This window comes from Genypterus blacodes, unplaced genomic scaffold (assembly GCF_046128005.1).
Source record: "Genypterus blacodes isolate CSIRO-AG114 ecotype Tasmania unplaced genomic scaffold, CSIRO-AGI_Gbla_v1 ptg000012l_1, whole genome shotgun sequence".
Classification (NCBI taxonomy): domain Eukaryota; kingdom Metazoa; phylum Chordata; class Actinopteri; order Ophidiiformes; family Ophidiidae; genus Genypterus; species Genypterus blacodes.
In genome coordinates, this window is record NW_027466826.1 from 7,299,611 (window position 1) to 7,314,598 (window position 14,988).

Below are 14,988 nucleotides of genomic sequence, written 5' to 3' on the forward strand. Positions count from 1 at the left end.
CAAATATGTGTGTATGTTTATCTGATGTAACAACACCAACACCACCCTGAAAGGAAGAAAGTTGAGCATTATAATCTACATTGTTATGCACTGTCATGTGTTATAATGTCCACTTATGCTGTTTATTTCATGTAATTTATGGATTTCAGACTGAAGGAGCAAATCAATTGGGTCAGTTACATAAAAAGTTATCACATATAAATTATTGTCTACTAAATGTGGTGCCTTTTTGTTTTTTTCACTGTAGAGTCCTATACAGTTAGAGCAAAGACGGTAATTACGCCAGTGATTACAATAAGTTAGTTCAGCCAGTCCTCGTTTAACCTGCTGGTAAGTATTCAAAACTATTAGTTCAACAGAGGACTCACGACTGAAAGCATTCATTTCTAATTGGTGACATGGTTAAAGACTTTATAACTGCACGCCACCACAAAGGAATACAATGTTTCCTCGACTTGTATTCGGACGGCAGTTTTAACAGCTTCTGTTATCTGTCAACACAACATAGACTACCTGCAATCCGATTATTGAAGTACTTCCATATCAGACACTTTGTCTTCAACATTTTCCAAAACTTCCCTCCTTTTTTGAATTGTTAATAAGCTAGAAATTAAAGTTATGCAGCTACAGTCCATGTTCAGTGCATATGTCTTCACAAAACTGCCATATATGTAGTTATTTGTACAACAATTACTCTACCAAGGAAGGACTTTGCGTTTATGAAATGATTGACAGATTTCAATGAAACGAAGTTATAATTAGACGACAACTCTACCCTGGGGTATACAGTATAATGCTGAAAGTACCGAGACGTTGTTCGCCACGTGAGGGCGCTGCTGCAAGTCTTCGATGAGGCGAACCAAGAATTAAGGTGCCGAAGAAGAAAAGGAAACACGAAGAAGAAGTAAAACGTGTATCAGATGAGCTGGCTGATGCCAATCACAGATGATCTCATATTAGGTGATTTTACAGTTTAGGTTATTGGGATGGAGAATGATATTATCGTCTCTCTGGAAGATCTGGGGTAAGTGGAAGCGTTCGGTCCATTTGTAAATCCGGGTATATTGTATTGGAAAAGTGGAATTCCAACGAGCAGCCTTGGATATCTTTCCTATTTTAGCCAAGTGGCTCGATTTAGGCTGAACTGCTAAATGCCTGACGCCTGTCTGTCAAACACACACATGTATAGATGCTTCTGTGTGTAGTAGTGTTATTGACATACAAAGTGACTTAACATGCAAGTAAAACAAATCTGTCATCTTATTCAGCCAGGATTCATATCAGGATCACGTCTTTAGCACGAACACACCCCGTTATCGAACTAAGTGTTGATTAGCTGCTAATTAAATGTCAGCTGATATAAAGTCTGGATTCCGATTTGCAGCGTGTGTGTGGATGTGTGTGTGTGCTGATAAGTAGAACCGTCGTTCAGTTTTCTGGCTGTAGTTGTTCCGGATTGATGATCGCTGTTGGTACGTGTCAACAAAAGCTGAAGGTACAAGGTATCAAAGCTGCAGGAGCCAAAGCGGAACCTGATCTTTGCGTTGCTAATCTGCACTGCCAGGCTATGCAGATAAGAGAGTCTAAGCAGTCCTGGCGTATATTCATTGATTGAATCTCAATGTGGTGCTGTGAATATTGTTGTCTGATTATGCGTGTTTTGTGTGTTTGATCTTAGGTACCAGGGCCCTCTGTTGGAAGAAGGGACCCTTGATTCAGCGGTGAGCGGTGGAGCGGCTTCACCAGAGTTCACCAAACTCTGCGCCTGGGTCGTCTCAGAGCTGCGCCTCTACTGCAAGCTGGAGGAGAACGTCCACGCCACCAACTGTGAGATGTGTTGTGTTTTTATCTTAGCCCCGAAATAAGCCCAAAATACACACAAGAATGGCTGAGAGGTGACAGAGTAGTGCTAGTTCAACTCCTGCTGTGGGATTGGCACAATGCTCAAAGGTACCTCGGCACACAGGGCTGTAAAGCGTGGCAGTTACAAAGTACAGTTTTTAGTACAGTATCCATTTTGAGTTTGTTTGCTTGATTGCTGCAAACACAACCAGTGTATTGTTTAGTTTGTCGTGTCAGATTCGCCCAGACTGTCTTGTGATCAATCGTATCCGCTTTGATTATTCCTCCACCCGTCCCAGGTCCCAGCGATTCAGAGGGCTTCCAGCTGGAGATGAGTGGCTTGCTGTCAGAGCTGGCCTGTCCTTACTCTGTACTCACCCGTGGAGACGTCACCCAGAGGCTCCTCAACAGGACTGACTGTCTGCTGCTCCTCAGTACGTTTGCATCACCATACAGCTCCTTCACTGATCAACCCACAGACACCAAGATTAGTACTAATCTCCATGATGGCATTTTAGTGCCGTATGCTGACTGTATAAATCAGCCACACTGACACCTAAAATTAGTATCTACGTTAATCACTTTGACATGTTTTACTTTTACCACGTAGCTGCCAGATATGTTGTTTACCAAAAGTATGTGGACACCTGGCTATCACACCCGTATGAGCTTGTTGGATATCCCATTCCAAAACCATAGCTATTAATATGGATATCACCTTTGGTACCTCTGTACCTGTATCCGTGTTTTGGATTGGAATGTAACGAATCCAATCTTCATGTTAGCCTTCCTGGTGTCTGAGTTGGAGGCGTCGAGGATGATCCTGGTGAACAAGCCGCTGAAGAAGGATCAGGATTCCGGCAGCCCCTTGTTCCTGGAGGCGAAGGGCATCTGCATGGCACTGGGCATGTCCAAGCCTCCTGCCAACATCGCCATGTTCCAGTTCTTCAGTGGAATTGAGAAGAAGGTCAAATACTCTTACGGTGTTGTGATAGAGTGTGCACGTTGGTGCTTTCGTGAATTTGGTCCTGCATAATATTCTCGCTGCTTTATATACTGTTTATATACTGAAACTGTACCAATTTCACTTTGTTCGCTCTCCTCAGCTGAAAGAAGCTATGAGTCGAGTCCCACCCTCTCACGTAGGAGAACCCTTGATGAAGAAGCCCCTTGGACCTGTGCACATGGTAAATACTGCACGGCGACAAAGTGAATGTAGTGAAATGTCCCACTTTGTATAAATATGGTCCATGTTTTCATTATTTTCTCAATTCCACAGGAAAAAATCGAAGCGATCAACCAAGCACTTGTGAATGAGTACGACGTGAGAAGGAAGATGCTGTTGAAACGTCTGGATGTGACAGTCCAGTCCTTTGGGTGGTCTGACAAGGCCAAGGTATGTGGAAATGGGGGATATAGGGATCAGATATATCATTAATAATGCCCTTCAAAGGGACTCATGATCAAAAAGTTTGTTTACTTGATTTTTTGATTGCTCTCCACACCGCAGAATCAAGCTGAGAAGTTGTCCAAAGTTTACCAACCTTTGCGAGCTGCCCTCTGCACCAAAAGCAAAATCTCTGTGGCCCACCTGCTGGCTGCACGGCAGGACATCTCCAAGATCCTTCGGACAAGCAGCGGCAAGATAAGGGAGAAGACTGCATGTGCCATTAATAAGGTGAGCTTGTGTGATGTGGTGTATAAATGTACATTTTTAAAGTCTATTTTGTCTGTCTTTCTTTTGAAAGTGCATGTAAATTTACTGAATCTTTTTAGCGCTTATTCAGTGTAGTTGCTCCAACATGAATGGTTTAGGTGAGACACAGCCAAGACCGAAGTTCTCTATAAACACCTGCTGAAATACTGTGATCAGAAAATGGACAAAACAAGGGTCACATTTGGCCTGGGAGCTTCACTTTGATCTGTCTTACTTGATATTTATTTGTCCTCTTCTCAGGTTCTTATGGGCCGAGTGCCGGACAGGGGAGGCCGACCCTGTGAGATTGAGCCTCCTCCTCCAGAGATGCCCTCCTGGCAGAAGCGTCAGGATGCGCCCCAAGGAGGACACTTTGGTGGGGGTGGGGGTGGGGGAGGAGGTGGAAGGGGGGGCTACGATCACTACTCCCAAGGTGGCCGCGGAGGCCATGAGAGAGGAGGTGGAGGTAGAGGAGGAGGGGGCAGAGGGGGGAAAGTGCATGGAGGCTGGTCAGACGGAGGCGGAGGAGGGAGAGGTGGTTACAACCACTATCAAGAGGCAGGTGGTCATCAGGGGGGAGGAGGTAGAGGAGGGTATGGAGGAGGAGGAGGTCACAATGCCGGAGGCTTCCAGGAACCAGGCTACCATGGAGGAGGAGGAGGAGGAGGAGGAGGAGGAGGAGAAAGGGAAAGAGGAGGAGGAGGAGGAGGAGGAGGAGGTGGTGGCGGTGGTGGCGGCGGATACCATGACAACCACCACCAAGATGGCGGCTGGCATCAGGAGAGAGGAGGCGGTCGTGGAGGTCGGGGCGGGCGAGGAAGAGGGGGCAGAGGAGGGGGGGGAGGGTGGGGAGGAAGAGGGGGCCAGAATTATAACCAAGGAGGACAGTTTGAACAGTTCTTCCAACAAGGTGGGCAGCACTACACCCAAGCTGGCTTTGGCCAAGGCAGGCAGTACAGCAGTTGAAAACACAGTGTGGGGCATCACAGCAGAGTCCACAACCACAAAATCAACTATTTTTCAGCTGATACAGAATCTAAAATGCCTTTCATGCAGTTCTAAGCATTTTGTGCAAAGTTGAATATTGGCTAAATGTTTGAAAGTTAGTAATAGTGACATGGTTTACTGTTTACTCTCACTATTTCCTTTTTTAGGGTTATTGCTACACTATAAATAGCAGTTCTAATATGTTGTTTATGCCCTTGCAAACCCTTGTTAGTGTCAATTTGATCATTTATAACAAAATCTGTCTGCCATGATCGGTTGGATGAATAGTTGGACTCTGCTGTCTTGACCTCAGTTTCACACTTAATTAGTATTATGTTAGAGATTTTTTGAAAAATTGGAAAAGAGTATTGAGATTTCGGTGATTATGAGCCCACTTCTTATATGACGTCAGAGAGTTGTATAATTGCACGTGGTTCATGAAATCCATTGTATATTCTTATTGGGTTTGAGTACTTGAAATCAGCTTCTTTCCTGATGTGGAAAGTTTAGTTTCGATAGGATTGACTGATATCTCCTTTGTTACTTATTTAAAAGACATCATCCCACTGCTCCTTGGAAGGTTGTGCATACAGATATGGATGTTGGAAAGTTTGCATGGATGTGTGAATGAGCAATAAAACCTGAAATGAGAAAACTGCCACTTTCAGCTTTATTTATTTTTTGTTAGAGAGCACATTCAGATGTAAATATCTACAGTTTAAACATGTCACTGAAAGAGACAATGACAATAATTTCAGATACATTTATTTTTTCTTCAATTGAGAGCAATTAGCATTTCGGGAGACAGCAATTCCACCGTAAAATGAATAATTGTTTCAAATGTGTCTAGCCTTAGTAATTGGAATATTTTTATTATATATTATTTGAAGGATATTAAGTCGTTTATGTGAATTATTTAACCTTTTGGCTCCCATAGGGACTGGAGCGTCCACACTGTATCAGGAAAGGTGAGCTCTTTTTGTGAAATAATACCAGTACCAATATTATATCAGCTGTTACACGATATACATTAGTGAGTACGTGAAGTATAACGACTTATACGGTTGGTAATATTTAACACGACTCAAACAATTATTGGTAACAATGAGAGGCGAAGAGAAGCTTTTGTTTTGACTTTATCAAACTTTTAACTTCCGGGGTCACAGCTGTTGACGCCGGAAGTAGCCTTGTTTGGATGAGGCTCGCTTTCATTTGGAAACTCGTGTTGATTTTCATCCTTTAGCGGCGTTTGCGTGAACGCGTTCCCCTCAACACGAACATGTACCGCCCAGGCGAACGGCCACACCGCCCGCCGCCGCCGTTCGGACCCCGTCCTCCGCCTCATGGGCCTCTTGGCGGTCCCCTTTTCGGACACGGAGCACCCTTCGGTCCCTCGCGAGGCGCTCCTCCGTCGGGACGTTTCCACCATGCGCCTGGGCTCTATCCAGCCCCGGGGCCGGTGTATCACCACAGCCCGCCGACGAGGGGACATTTCATCCGTGTACGTACCCGACAACCTTACCTGCCAGCGGGCTTAGTCAGAGACTCAGTCAGGGAAGTTAGGAAGTTCGGGGGGAGCATATTCATCCCTGTATATTAGCCGCCGTTGGTTTGTCCCTGTTGTAAATCAGCCAGGCCACATAACAACACTAACAAAAACCTAGACAAGAGCAAGACAATAATAAATCGATAAAAAAAGCTAAATGTATCCCAAACAATGACAAAAATAAGATCATGTTAATGTACAGTACAGTAGTTATTGCAAGTTGTGTTGATGTAAAATGCTGCATACTAAACAAGCTAGGTCAAAGTCATGTCACATACACAGATTATTCTGATTGTACAGAAAGTGTAGAGGATAAAACTATACTACTATCAAAGCAGTAATGGACATATCTGTTGAAAGCTGAGAGAGAAGTATGGAGGGTGTTGCCAGGTTACATATTCATCTTGTTTCCATATCTGCTATAGTGTTTGTCTATGATGTTTAACAAACAATTGTATGGTTTTGTTGTTATCCAATCACTTGGGACTAAAATTCAATCATAGGACAGAGGAAGAGAGTTAACTTGTTGCTTTGACTTAAATTATCTTCCTCACTCAGGTACTGATATGATACGTCTATCACGTGTGTCTCAATATCTCTAAACACGTTCAGTTTAACATTCAATCCAACATTTCGGCCATTGCAGATCATCAGACCTCTCTCTCTCTCTCTCTCTCTCTCTCTCTCTCTCTTTCTCTTTCTCTCTCTCTTTCTCTCTCTTTCTTTCTCTCATGCTGTTTATTTTTATATCGGCCCACATTAGATGGTTGTCCCTCCAGCCCATCAGCATACCAAGATTATGAGCAAACTGTACCTGCTGCTGCGTGAGAATAAGAGCAAGATGCACATATAAGCTGAATCCTTCCTTTGTGAAGCAGATAATGCAAAAAAAACAAAAGCTGCTCTGGAACAGGTTTATTCAATGTTAAACAGGATTCGATCACAGCTTCAAACATTCACAGCTCAACAACTCCACCCAACTTCAGCCACAGCCGCTCCTTTCTAAGAGGACAACCAACTGACACCGGTGCAATAGTAATGAGGTCATTTCAAATTCTCTCTCAGATCTGTCTGAGGCAGAGGATGGAACACACAGCTTAGTCGTTGCGCAATCACCACACTCATGTTGCCTGTAGTGATACTGTACTGTGGAAAGGTACCGCTGGAGCCCCATCACTTATACACAGCTAAAATGCAGAAGTAGAACAGGCTTCTGTAGACAAGAACAGACTGTGCATAGATAAGCTGCAAATTATGAATTGGCATTTACTTGGTAGCATTCATGAGGACCTTTTGTCCTCTTGCGCATCATTTCCATCAGCCATTTGGCCACTAATGATTATAGTTGTTGATATACAGTATATAACCTCAATGAACAGGGGAGCATACAGTTATCCTGGATAATTAAATCCTGCCTTTCTAATCAAGTTCTCATGTGTGGTTGAAGGACGAAAATATTTGTCTGGTTGTTAACACGTTTAGCAAATCCAGGATAACTTACTTCATCTCGTATTTGTTCAGTGACACACCGAGAATACGCCCAAAGTGCAGAGTGTAAATGTAAACATAACATGACAATGTCAGTGGTTGTTTTAGCTGATAGGATGCCCGGTCTCCTATCGGTACCTTCCTCAACTTTGATTGTGATTAATCAATAACAGTACAATTTAAGACCCATTTCCTTCACGGTCGATTTCATCATGACATCAGACGAGGACATTTTTTTTAACACTACAGATCAGCACCTTGCGTTGGATGCCATGTTTGAAGGGCTTCACATCTCCACGGGTAAGTCGACCAAGAGTTTCTGTTCCTTTCACAGTAAAGCATACAGGGTAGCAACATAGAGATGACATTTGTAGGAACCTTGCTACATCACTGTCATCATATTCAAAGAGTTTGCACTGTAAACAAAGTGCGACCTGGCTACTTGTAGACTACATTTAATTAGCTACGATAACTGTCAGATATATCTTTTACATGATCTGTTAACTGTTTGATTATTGCATGAAAGTTTGGCTGCTGCTTGACACATTGTTTCCCATACTTTGTAGAGAGAAGCAAGAAACAAACGGGACGTGGTTGAAAGACCCAATGCTCATTCAGGTAAACTGTATGTGACCTGAGGCCTTGTCTAATAGTGATGTTCTTGCAGCAGAAGAAGGCGATACACCGACAATAACAAAAGCATCTTGGGAACGTCTCAACAGCAGGAGACCAATGAATCCTGGATTTCTTCCTCTTGAGCCACAATCGATAGTAAAAACTAAAAATGTGGAAGTCTAGAAAATCATGGAAAGCAAAAGGTCATCATGACAGCGATCCAAAGGGAAGTTCACGAAGAGACCAAATATTTGAGAAGCACCGATTCACAACCACCTCAAGCACACAGAAGAGAATAGGACGTTCAGCACTAATTAGTTTCTTTATTCTATTTTCTTATTTCTTGTTTCATAGCTGTTTTTAATGGCTATTATTACTATACCCTCATGCCTGTTTCTCTCATCTTAATATTGCTGTTAAACTAAACTATGTTGTGATTGTTTTTTTTGTCACACCACAGTGTTTATGGCAAAATCCAACATCAAATAAAACCTTTCTGTCTTCACATGGTTCCCTGTTGTCTTTCCACTTTGTCTCTGCAACCTGCTGTGTTCTGCGCAGGACTCCACTGTGACTTACTGCCACCATTGGCTCAGGAGGTCAAACAGCACCAAACACTTCACACGCACAAGCCACGGTGGGACCCAGAAGTATCTTACTTATATTGATTATTTTAACTCTGTTGAATTTGGACGTTGGAAAAAATATTGTAGGTGCCAATTTAAAAATCCTTGCAATTAATCTTAATCTTGACCAACATACAGTATCTATTCAGAAATTATCATTTTTCTTCTCTAAAGATTAAAGTTTGGTTTGTTTGTCCAGCGTTGAAAAATGATTGAATGCTCACTAAACACGAGCATGTATATGTAGTAGCTTTTATTATTACTTATTACAATTACATCAAAGCAAATAACGTGTATACTTGGATAGTTTTCTGGAAAATATAATAAAGTTGACATTTTCAAACAAACTTAACATCGTGATGTGGTCATGCAGTTCGCCTAATCAAAGTCGGTGCTTCTGAAAAAATAAAAAAATAGCGACTTCCATCCCCTTTCCTGCCTGCTGCACTCAACAACTCCTCCCATGTGAGAATATGAGATGACATGATTGACAGTTGAGGTCATGCTGAATGTTAGGCTCAAAGCAGATAACAACATAAACGGCGCTACAAAGATATTTTTTTCCAGAGCACTCAATTTCTGGGATCGAGATGTGTTTTTTAAAAAAAAAATTAAAATAAATTGTACCGTCACAAACTCCTATTGATAACTTCCACCATTTACCACTGCCTGTCAATCATGTCTTGTGCAGGCTGGCAGGCAAGAACAAGAGGATAATTAAAAAAAACAAAAAACCCTGCAAATCACAATTAATGTGCAAATGAGGAGAATTTTCATACGCATTTGTCACTTGTCTCTGAAGTCATTACATTTTTAGACAACTATCAACCCTCCATCTCAAATATGCTTCTGTCTTTTGTAAAGCACTGTAACATGAATTCTGAATACTCTCAGCCCCATTGTAGCAGCTTCTCCGTCGACCCCCCTGCAGAAACATCAAACCCTCAGATGCCAAAGTGGAAACCCATCACTAGTGAACATCATCCAACAGACAGCAGGTGTGTGCATGTCTGTCGTAAATGATGTCACTATATTTTCTTGATTGGTGCTTTAAAGCTTGTGCATATTCACTCGCAGTGAGGAGGCAGGCGAAGAATTCTTGAGATGTATCGCAGCCAACAAGCCTCTCCCAGTTTATCTCAAAGGCAATATGGCCTACAACCTGGCTGATGCACTTAAGTCAGCAAATATCCTGAAAGAAGCAGTGAAGTCGGACCCCGTGTTCCAGAAGCACATGATCAAGAGCAAAAGCCGGAGTCGGAGCCCAAGTTGCAGGAAAAGCCGTGCCAAATCCCGAGCCAAGAGTCGTGTACGGAGTAGAAGCAGAGGACACAGCCAAAGCAGAGGCCGGAGCCGGAGCAGGAGCAGGGAAAGGGGCAGGAGCAGGGAAAGGGGCAAGAGCCGCGGTCGCAGTCGCGCAAAGAGTCGAGCAAAGAGTCGAGCCAAAAGTGTGCACAGGGCGAGAAGCAAAAGCAGGGCCCGGAGCAGGAGCCGGAGCCGGAGCCGGAAGAAAAGCCGAGGCCGGAGCAAAAGCCGAGCAAGGAAGTCGAGGTCACGAAGTCGCAGCAGTGAGAAGAGGCACGTCAAAGACATAAGCAGGAAGACGAGCCCGGTCCAGAGCAGCAGCGGCAGCATCAACAGCAGCATTCACCCGCAAGCAAGGAGTCTGTTGGAAGGACTAAAGATGGTGATTAACAGTAAAGAACTGGACGACCGGATGCCCTCCCTCAAAGACGCCATCCTCACCATTCAGGTAGTTCCTCAGTCCATCCTCACAAAGGTTTAGTGTTATTCATCAGGATAATCTAACATCAACGTTCCATTTTCATTTCACAACTGCACGTGTGGCGCTTCCACTCTCAGCCATTGTGATCTCCTCCTCTTTTACAGGCTTCTGCTGAAAGCAAAAAAATGGAATGTGAGCCGTCCAGGCAGCGAAGTTACAGTCCGGAGAAAATCGAGTCGCTGGAAAACGACACGCTCCTTCCCCACGACCGAGTGAGCATGGACTTCTCTTGGCTCCAGACGCCCAGTAAAGGGGAATCCAACACCCGTCTGAAAGATCACGTTGACGATGAGGAATCGTATTTGTACGGGACCGAAGACAGTAAATATACTAACCGATCTGTTTCTCAGATTGATGGCCACCTCACATCCCAGCGTAGGGACATGGAAAGGTCGGTTGTTAGTCAAAAGCATCAGCCGCCGCCTGCATTCGGTAGCTTTGGGGATTCCTTGAGCGTAGTCGCAGCCAGTCTGGATAGCAACGAGTGTGAGAAGATCAAAAGCGTGTTAAAAACCCTGGGCAGCACAAACATCGGTGACATTATGGTGAAGGTGCAGGGGCAAATGGAAGGGAACCAGCCACCTCCTACTCATTTAACCAGCGTAGACGCAGCAACCTTTGCGCTGCCAGCACTGGGCAACACAAATGTCCGGCAAGCACTGGAGTCTCTACAGTCGCTGATCAAAGGTGAGAATCCTTGAAGTTCATGACGGCTACATTTCACTGACACCACTAAGACTTCACGTATCGATAACGCAGGATTCTTTTGTTGTTTTCTTCTGTAAGCAACGAAGGAGAAGCGTGTACAAAGTAATTTGACAGGCAGTGGCTCATCTCAGATCTCGTCTGATAAACACAAGGTAATGCCTTTCCCGAAAAGAGATCAAGCACACTAAAGAATGGCAAAAACACTCAATCCCACTTGTGTTCCTCAGGCTGAGGACGGGGACAGAGAAAAAGAGAAACAGGCCAAGAAACGTAAGATGGAAACCTTAATGGGAGAACTGGAAGGATTGCTGAAACAGGACGGTAAAGTATTTCTTCAGTGGTCTTTATTCTCCTTTTACTCAAATGTCAACACACGCAGTCACTTATGAGTTAATTTGTCGTCTCTTGGCTCTTTTTGCAGGTATGAGTTTTCTGACGCCAGTGATTGGATTTTTCTGCCAGAAATGTGAGGAGTTCATTGGAGATTTGAGCGCCGCTGAAAGCCACTCAGCCATGCACCAACGCACCGAGCCCAGCAGTGTGAGTGTGCACACACATCACTGATATGAAGGATGTTCACTTGTTTCTATTGTTGGATTAGCACTCAGTTTTTGGGATGAATGAAATCCCACAAAATGAAAAGAGGCTCCACTGAACACTGTGTTTGAGTTAATGCCTTTTGTATTTTGGGCGTTCCTTATGGATGATCACAAAGTCAAGGGAGGAAGGAATTAGACTAGATTAGAGTAGATGACGTCCATATCACTGATGATTCCTCAGACAGCCTGTGAAGAGACACTGTTCTCCGCTGTGTTCTTCGTGTCATCATGTCTTTAAAGCACACAGTTTCACTCATTAGCAGCACTAAGTTAAACATTACCTGGACTTTGGCTGTGCTCAATTTACATGTTGTTCAGTGTGGTAAGTGCCCTTTGAAATGAACATTTGCAACACAAATCTTAACATCCCTGGTGTCAATTTACAATGTAAATACGCCCCTCTGTCATGGTTCTGTTCCTTTGTCTTCACGCCACAAATTGTCTCTTTTTTGTTTTGTTTTTCTTACGCAGAAACAAGCATCAGACAGCAAAGAGCCCTGCCACTTATACAACAACAGCAGTGGCGGCGCCACACACCCGCATGGTCACAATAGAAATGCAGGAGAACCCTGGAATCACAGAGATCAGCAACACGACAGGAAGGACGAGAAAGACCTCAGGAGGCCACAGGACGACGGGAACAATAACGGGCAGCAAAAGATGTCCCTGCACGAGGAGATGAGGAAGGAAAGGATGCTGATCACAGTGTCCCGCGACGTTATGCCTCCTCCAAACACGAAGGAGGAGCCGGACCACACTACCGGAAAGCACAGCAAAGTCAAGTCTGAGAATACGGACGGCAAGAAGAAATCATCAAAAGGCAACAGAGCGAGAGACTCGAGCAGCAACAGCAGTAGCGATGACGGAAAAAATAAATCGTTGAAAGTGAAGTCGCCGAAGATGAAAAAGAAAAAGAAGGAGAAGAAGAAGAAAAAGGCAAAGTCCTAATGGTTGTATTAAACTGTAATAAACTGTACATGTGCTTTCCTTTTCCATGCAGAATTGATCCCTCTGGTGTATCTTTGTCATTATTGCTGCCCATACTTCTACTTCTTCTAGTAAGAAGTGTCAGAGCCACCGTGTCTCTGCCCAGAACAGAACTGCAGAGACTCCATTCTCTCTCTGTGCAGTGTGCAGAGAGGCTCTAGCAGGTTCATCCCACTATAAGCTGGACTTGACATTGGACACTGAGGGACCTGCCTGTACTGGATGTGTATAGATGAAAATTGAAATCAGGTCGTGGGTAAGTTACTCCAGGTAAGACTGCAAATAAGTGAATTTGGTTTGAATGTTTCACATACTTATCACCAATCCGGTATTTCAATTTTTGACTGTACTGCTTGTGTTTCTGTCCTTGTGTGAATTATTATATTTTATCAATACTGTTTTCTTTGGCCACACCATTTCACAAGGACCCATAATATTGCAATGTTGCGATTGTATTTTTACAATTCTACTTTGAGTTTCTTCTTACCTGTCTGCATTTTTTTTGTCTAATACAAGATGACACAAGTCTGTCTCCTGTGGTTACTGGATAATGATGTAAGAACAAACAGAATTAAGAAGGTTTACAAGGTTCTACAAATACGACGCGTTCACATTAAAGGCTCCAGTGTTTGTCAATACTTCAACCCACAAATCACATTTTAGATTTAGGAAATGCATTTTGTCCTCTTTTCCTGTTATTTCAGCTTGCAGAGACTCACTACTGTACACTTACTGACTGCTCAAGTATTCCTCAGCAAACAGGTGAGTGTCAAACGCTGCTAATCTCCAGTTTCCCCACAGAGGTCGTCTCAGGAGAGGAGCTGAAGGGGAAGCAAGAGAATCTACCTGTGGAAAGAATAAACCATTTGGGGGCGAAGGAAAAGTAAAGCTGAGTTTAGTTCTGGAGCCCAATATCGCATGCAGTGTCTGAAACGGCTTTACAGGCCCACACAACAAATTGTTGCTGACCCAGCCTGAAGCTATCAAGAAGGACAAGGAAAGAGACATGAGATGTAACGAGACAGGAAATAAAAGATAAGCAAATCTATGGGGTAAGTGAATCTGTTAAAATTGAAAATATAATCAGACCGAGTCTTACGTATGTCTCAATGAAACAAATCGAGCAGCTGAATAGGAAATGCTGTACAAAGCAATGATTTCATAGCAGTTGAGTATGAACAGAAGAAGCTTCCTCAGCTAGAAAAGGAAAATGAAAAGATTCTGAAGATTAAGACTTTCATTCGCATATTTATATTTATCTATAAACTACATGTGTTATTTCTCAGAACTGTTATAAATAAAAGGATGTTCAGCTAAGTGAAGCATCTGCATTTTGCAGAAACTGCTACTTCAATGGTTGTCCAGCAGATGGCGACAATGTGTAATCTTTGTGCATACTACAATAAACTGAATTGAACAAGAAAGTTACCGGCTCATATCATTTTATATCTAATACTTTTATATTGAAATACTTCCAAAGCAGTCACTCGTTTGTCACATGGTTCCACTGACAGCAAAGCTGTTACACAATAACACAATAGGTTTTAGGATTCCAACATTGCTACATTCCTGTTATTGTGACAAAGTAATTCATGCCTCATTATTAGACCTAAAGGTTGGTGTTTGTGGGTAAACATTATTCTGCTGACCTCATGTCACAGCAGCAACGTTCACCAACTACTGTTCAGGCACCTGTGTCCTCGTTAGGCAAAGGCAAACATTTTATTCTCTCTTATAACTCTTTTGATGCAAAAGTACCTGAAAGGTCTCTGAAGAAAACATTACAACTATAATAATTATACACAGTACCAATGTTCAAGTAAAATTATATTAAGACTTGACCACAGGCCCTAATCCTGCCTGCATGTTGCTTGTTTCTCAAACCTCCAATGACCCTTTTTGTGAGCTGCACATACACATGACAACTTACACAACCAAGGGCATGTGATATCATGCTTTTTGGTTGCTTCTTTGTTTAACAAGGACCAAAGCATTACTTCCTCTAAGGTAGGCCTTTGGGTGCTTTGTGTGCTGCTGTCTGCCTGTCGGTCTGTTCCAGTCTGCTGGACATAGTTTTATGGATAGCTAAAACCTCTTCCTGCTTATCT

At 43.2% G+C, this 14,988-nt stretch overlaps 2 protein-coding genes across 2 annotated transcripts; both read left to right on the top strand.

The window, feature by feature from the left end:
* Positions 1-317: 317 nt before the first annotated feature.
* On the top strand, positions 318-5,182 carry fam98a (family with sequence similarity 98 member A). The gene is made up of 8 exons (XM_076164731.1): positions 318-1,024; positions 1,679-1,827; positions 2,142-2,276; positions 2,628-2,809; positions 2,949-3,029; positions 3,122-3,238; positions 3,353-3,520; positions 3,800-5,182. The coding sequence occupies exons 1-8, from the start codon at positions 987-989 to the stop codon at positions 4,502-4,504; spliced, it is 1,575 nt and encodes a 524-aa protein (XP_076020846.1). The 5' UTR covers positions 318-986; the 3' UTR covers positions 4,505-5,182.
* Positions 5,183-5,701: 519 nt separating this feature from the next.
* Positions 5,702-13,405, top strand: LOC143012344 (uncharacterized). Its single transcript, XM_076165435.1, has 8 exons — positions 5,702-6,026; positions 9,695-9,798; positions 9,878-10,553; positions 10,691-11,273; positions 11,373-11,446; positions 11,522-11,615; positions 11,716-11,834; positions 12,365-13,405. Exons 1-8 carry the CDS (start codon positions 5,805-5,807, stop codon positions 12,839-12,841), a joined length of 2,349 nt encoding a protein of 782 aa, XP_076021550.1. The 5' UTR covers positions 5,702-5,804; the 3' UTR covers positions 12,842-13,405.
* The last annotated feature ends 1,583 nt before the right edge of the window (positions 13,406-14,988 follow it).

Coding starts and splice junctions, on each gene's coding strand:
- fam98a (XM_076164731.1), top strand. CDS start 987: ATGGAGAATGATATTATCGTCTCTCTGGAAGATCTGGG. Junction 1,828..2,141: donor GAACGTCCACGCCACCAACT/GTGAGATGTGTT, acceptor CACCCGTCCCAG/GTCCCAGCGATTCAGAGGGC. Junction 2,810..2,948: donor TCAGTGGAATTGAGAAGAAG/GTCAAATACTCT, acceptor CGCTCTCCTCAG/CTGAAAGAAGCTATGAGTCG.
- LOC143012344 (XM_076165435.1), top strand. CDS start 5,805: ATGTACCGCCCAGGCGAACGGCCACACCGCCCGCCGCCGCCGTTCGGA. Junction 11,274..11,372: donor TCTACAGTCGCTGATCAAAG/GTGAGAATCCTT, acceptor TTCTTCTGTAAG/CAACGAAGGAGAAGCGTGTA. Junction 11,616..11,715: donor AGGATTGCTGAAACAGGACG/GTAAAGTATTTC, acceptor CTCTTTTTGCAG/GTATGAGTTTTCTGACGCCA.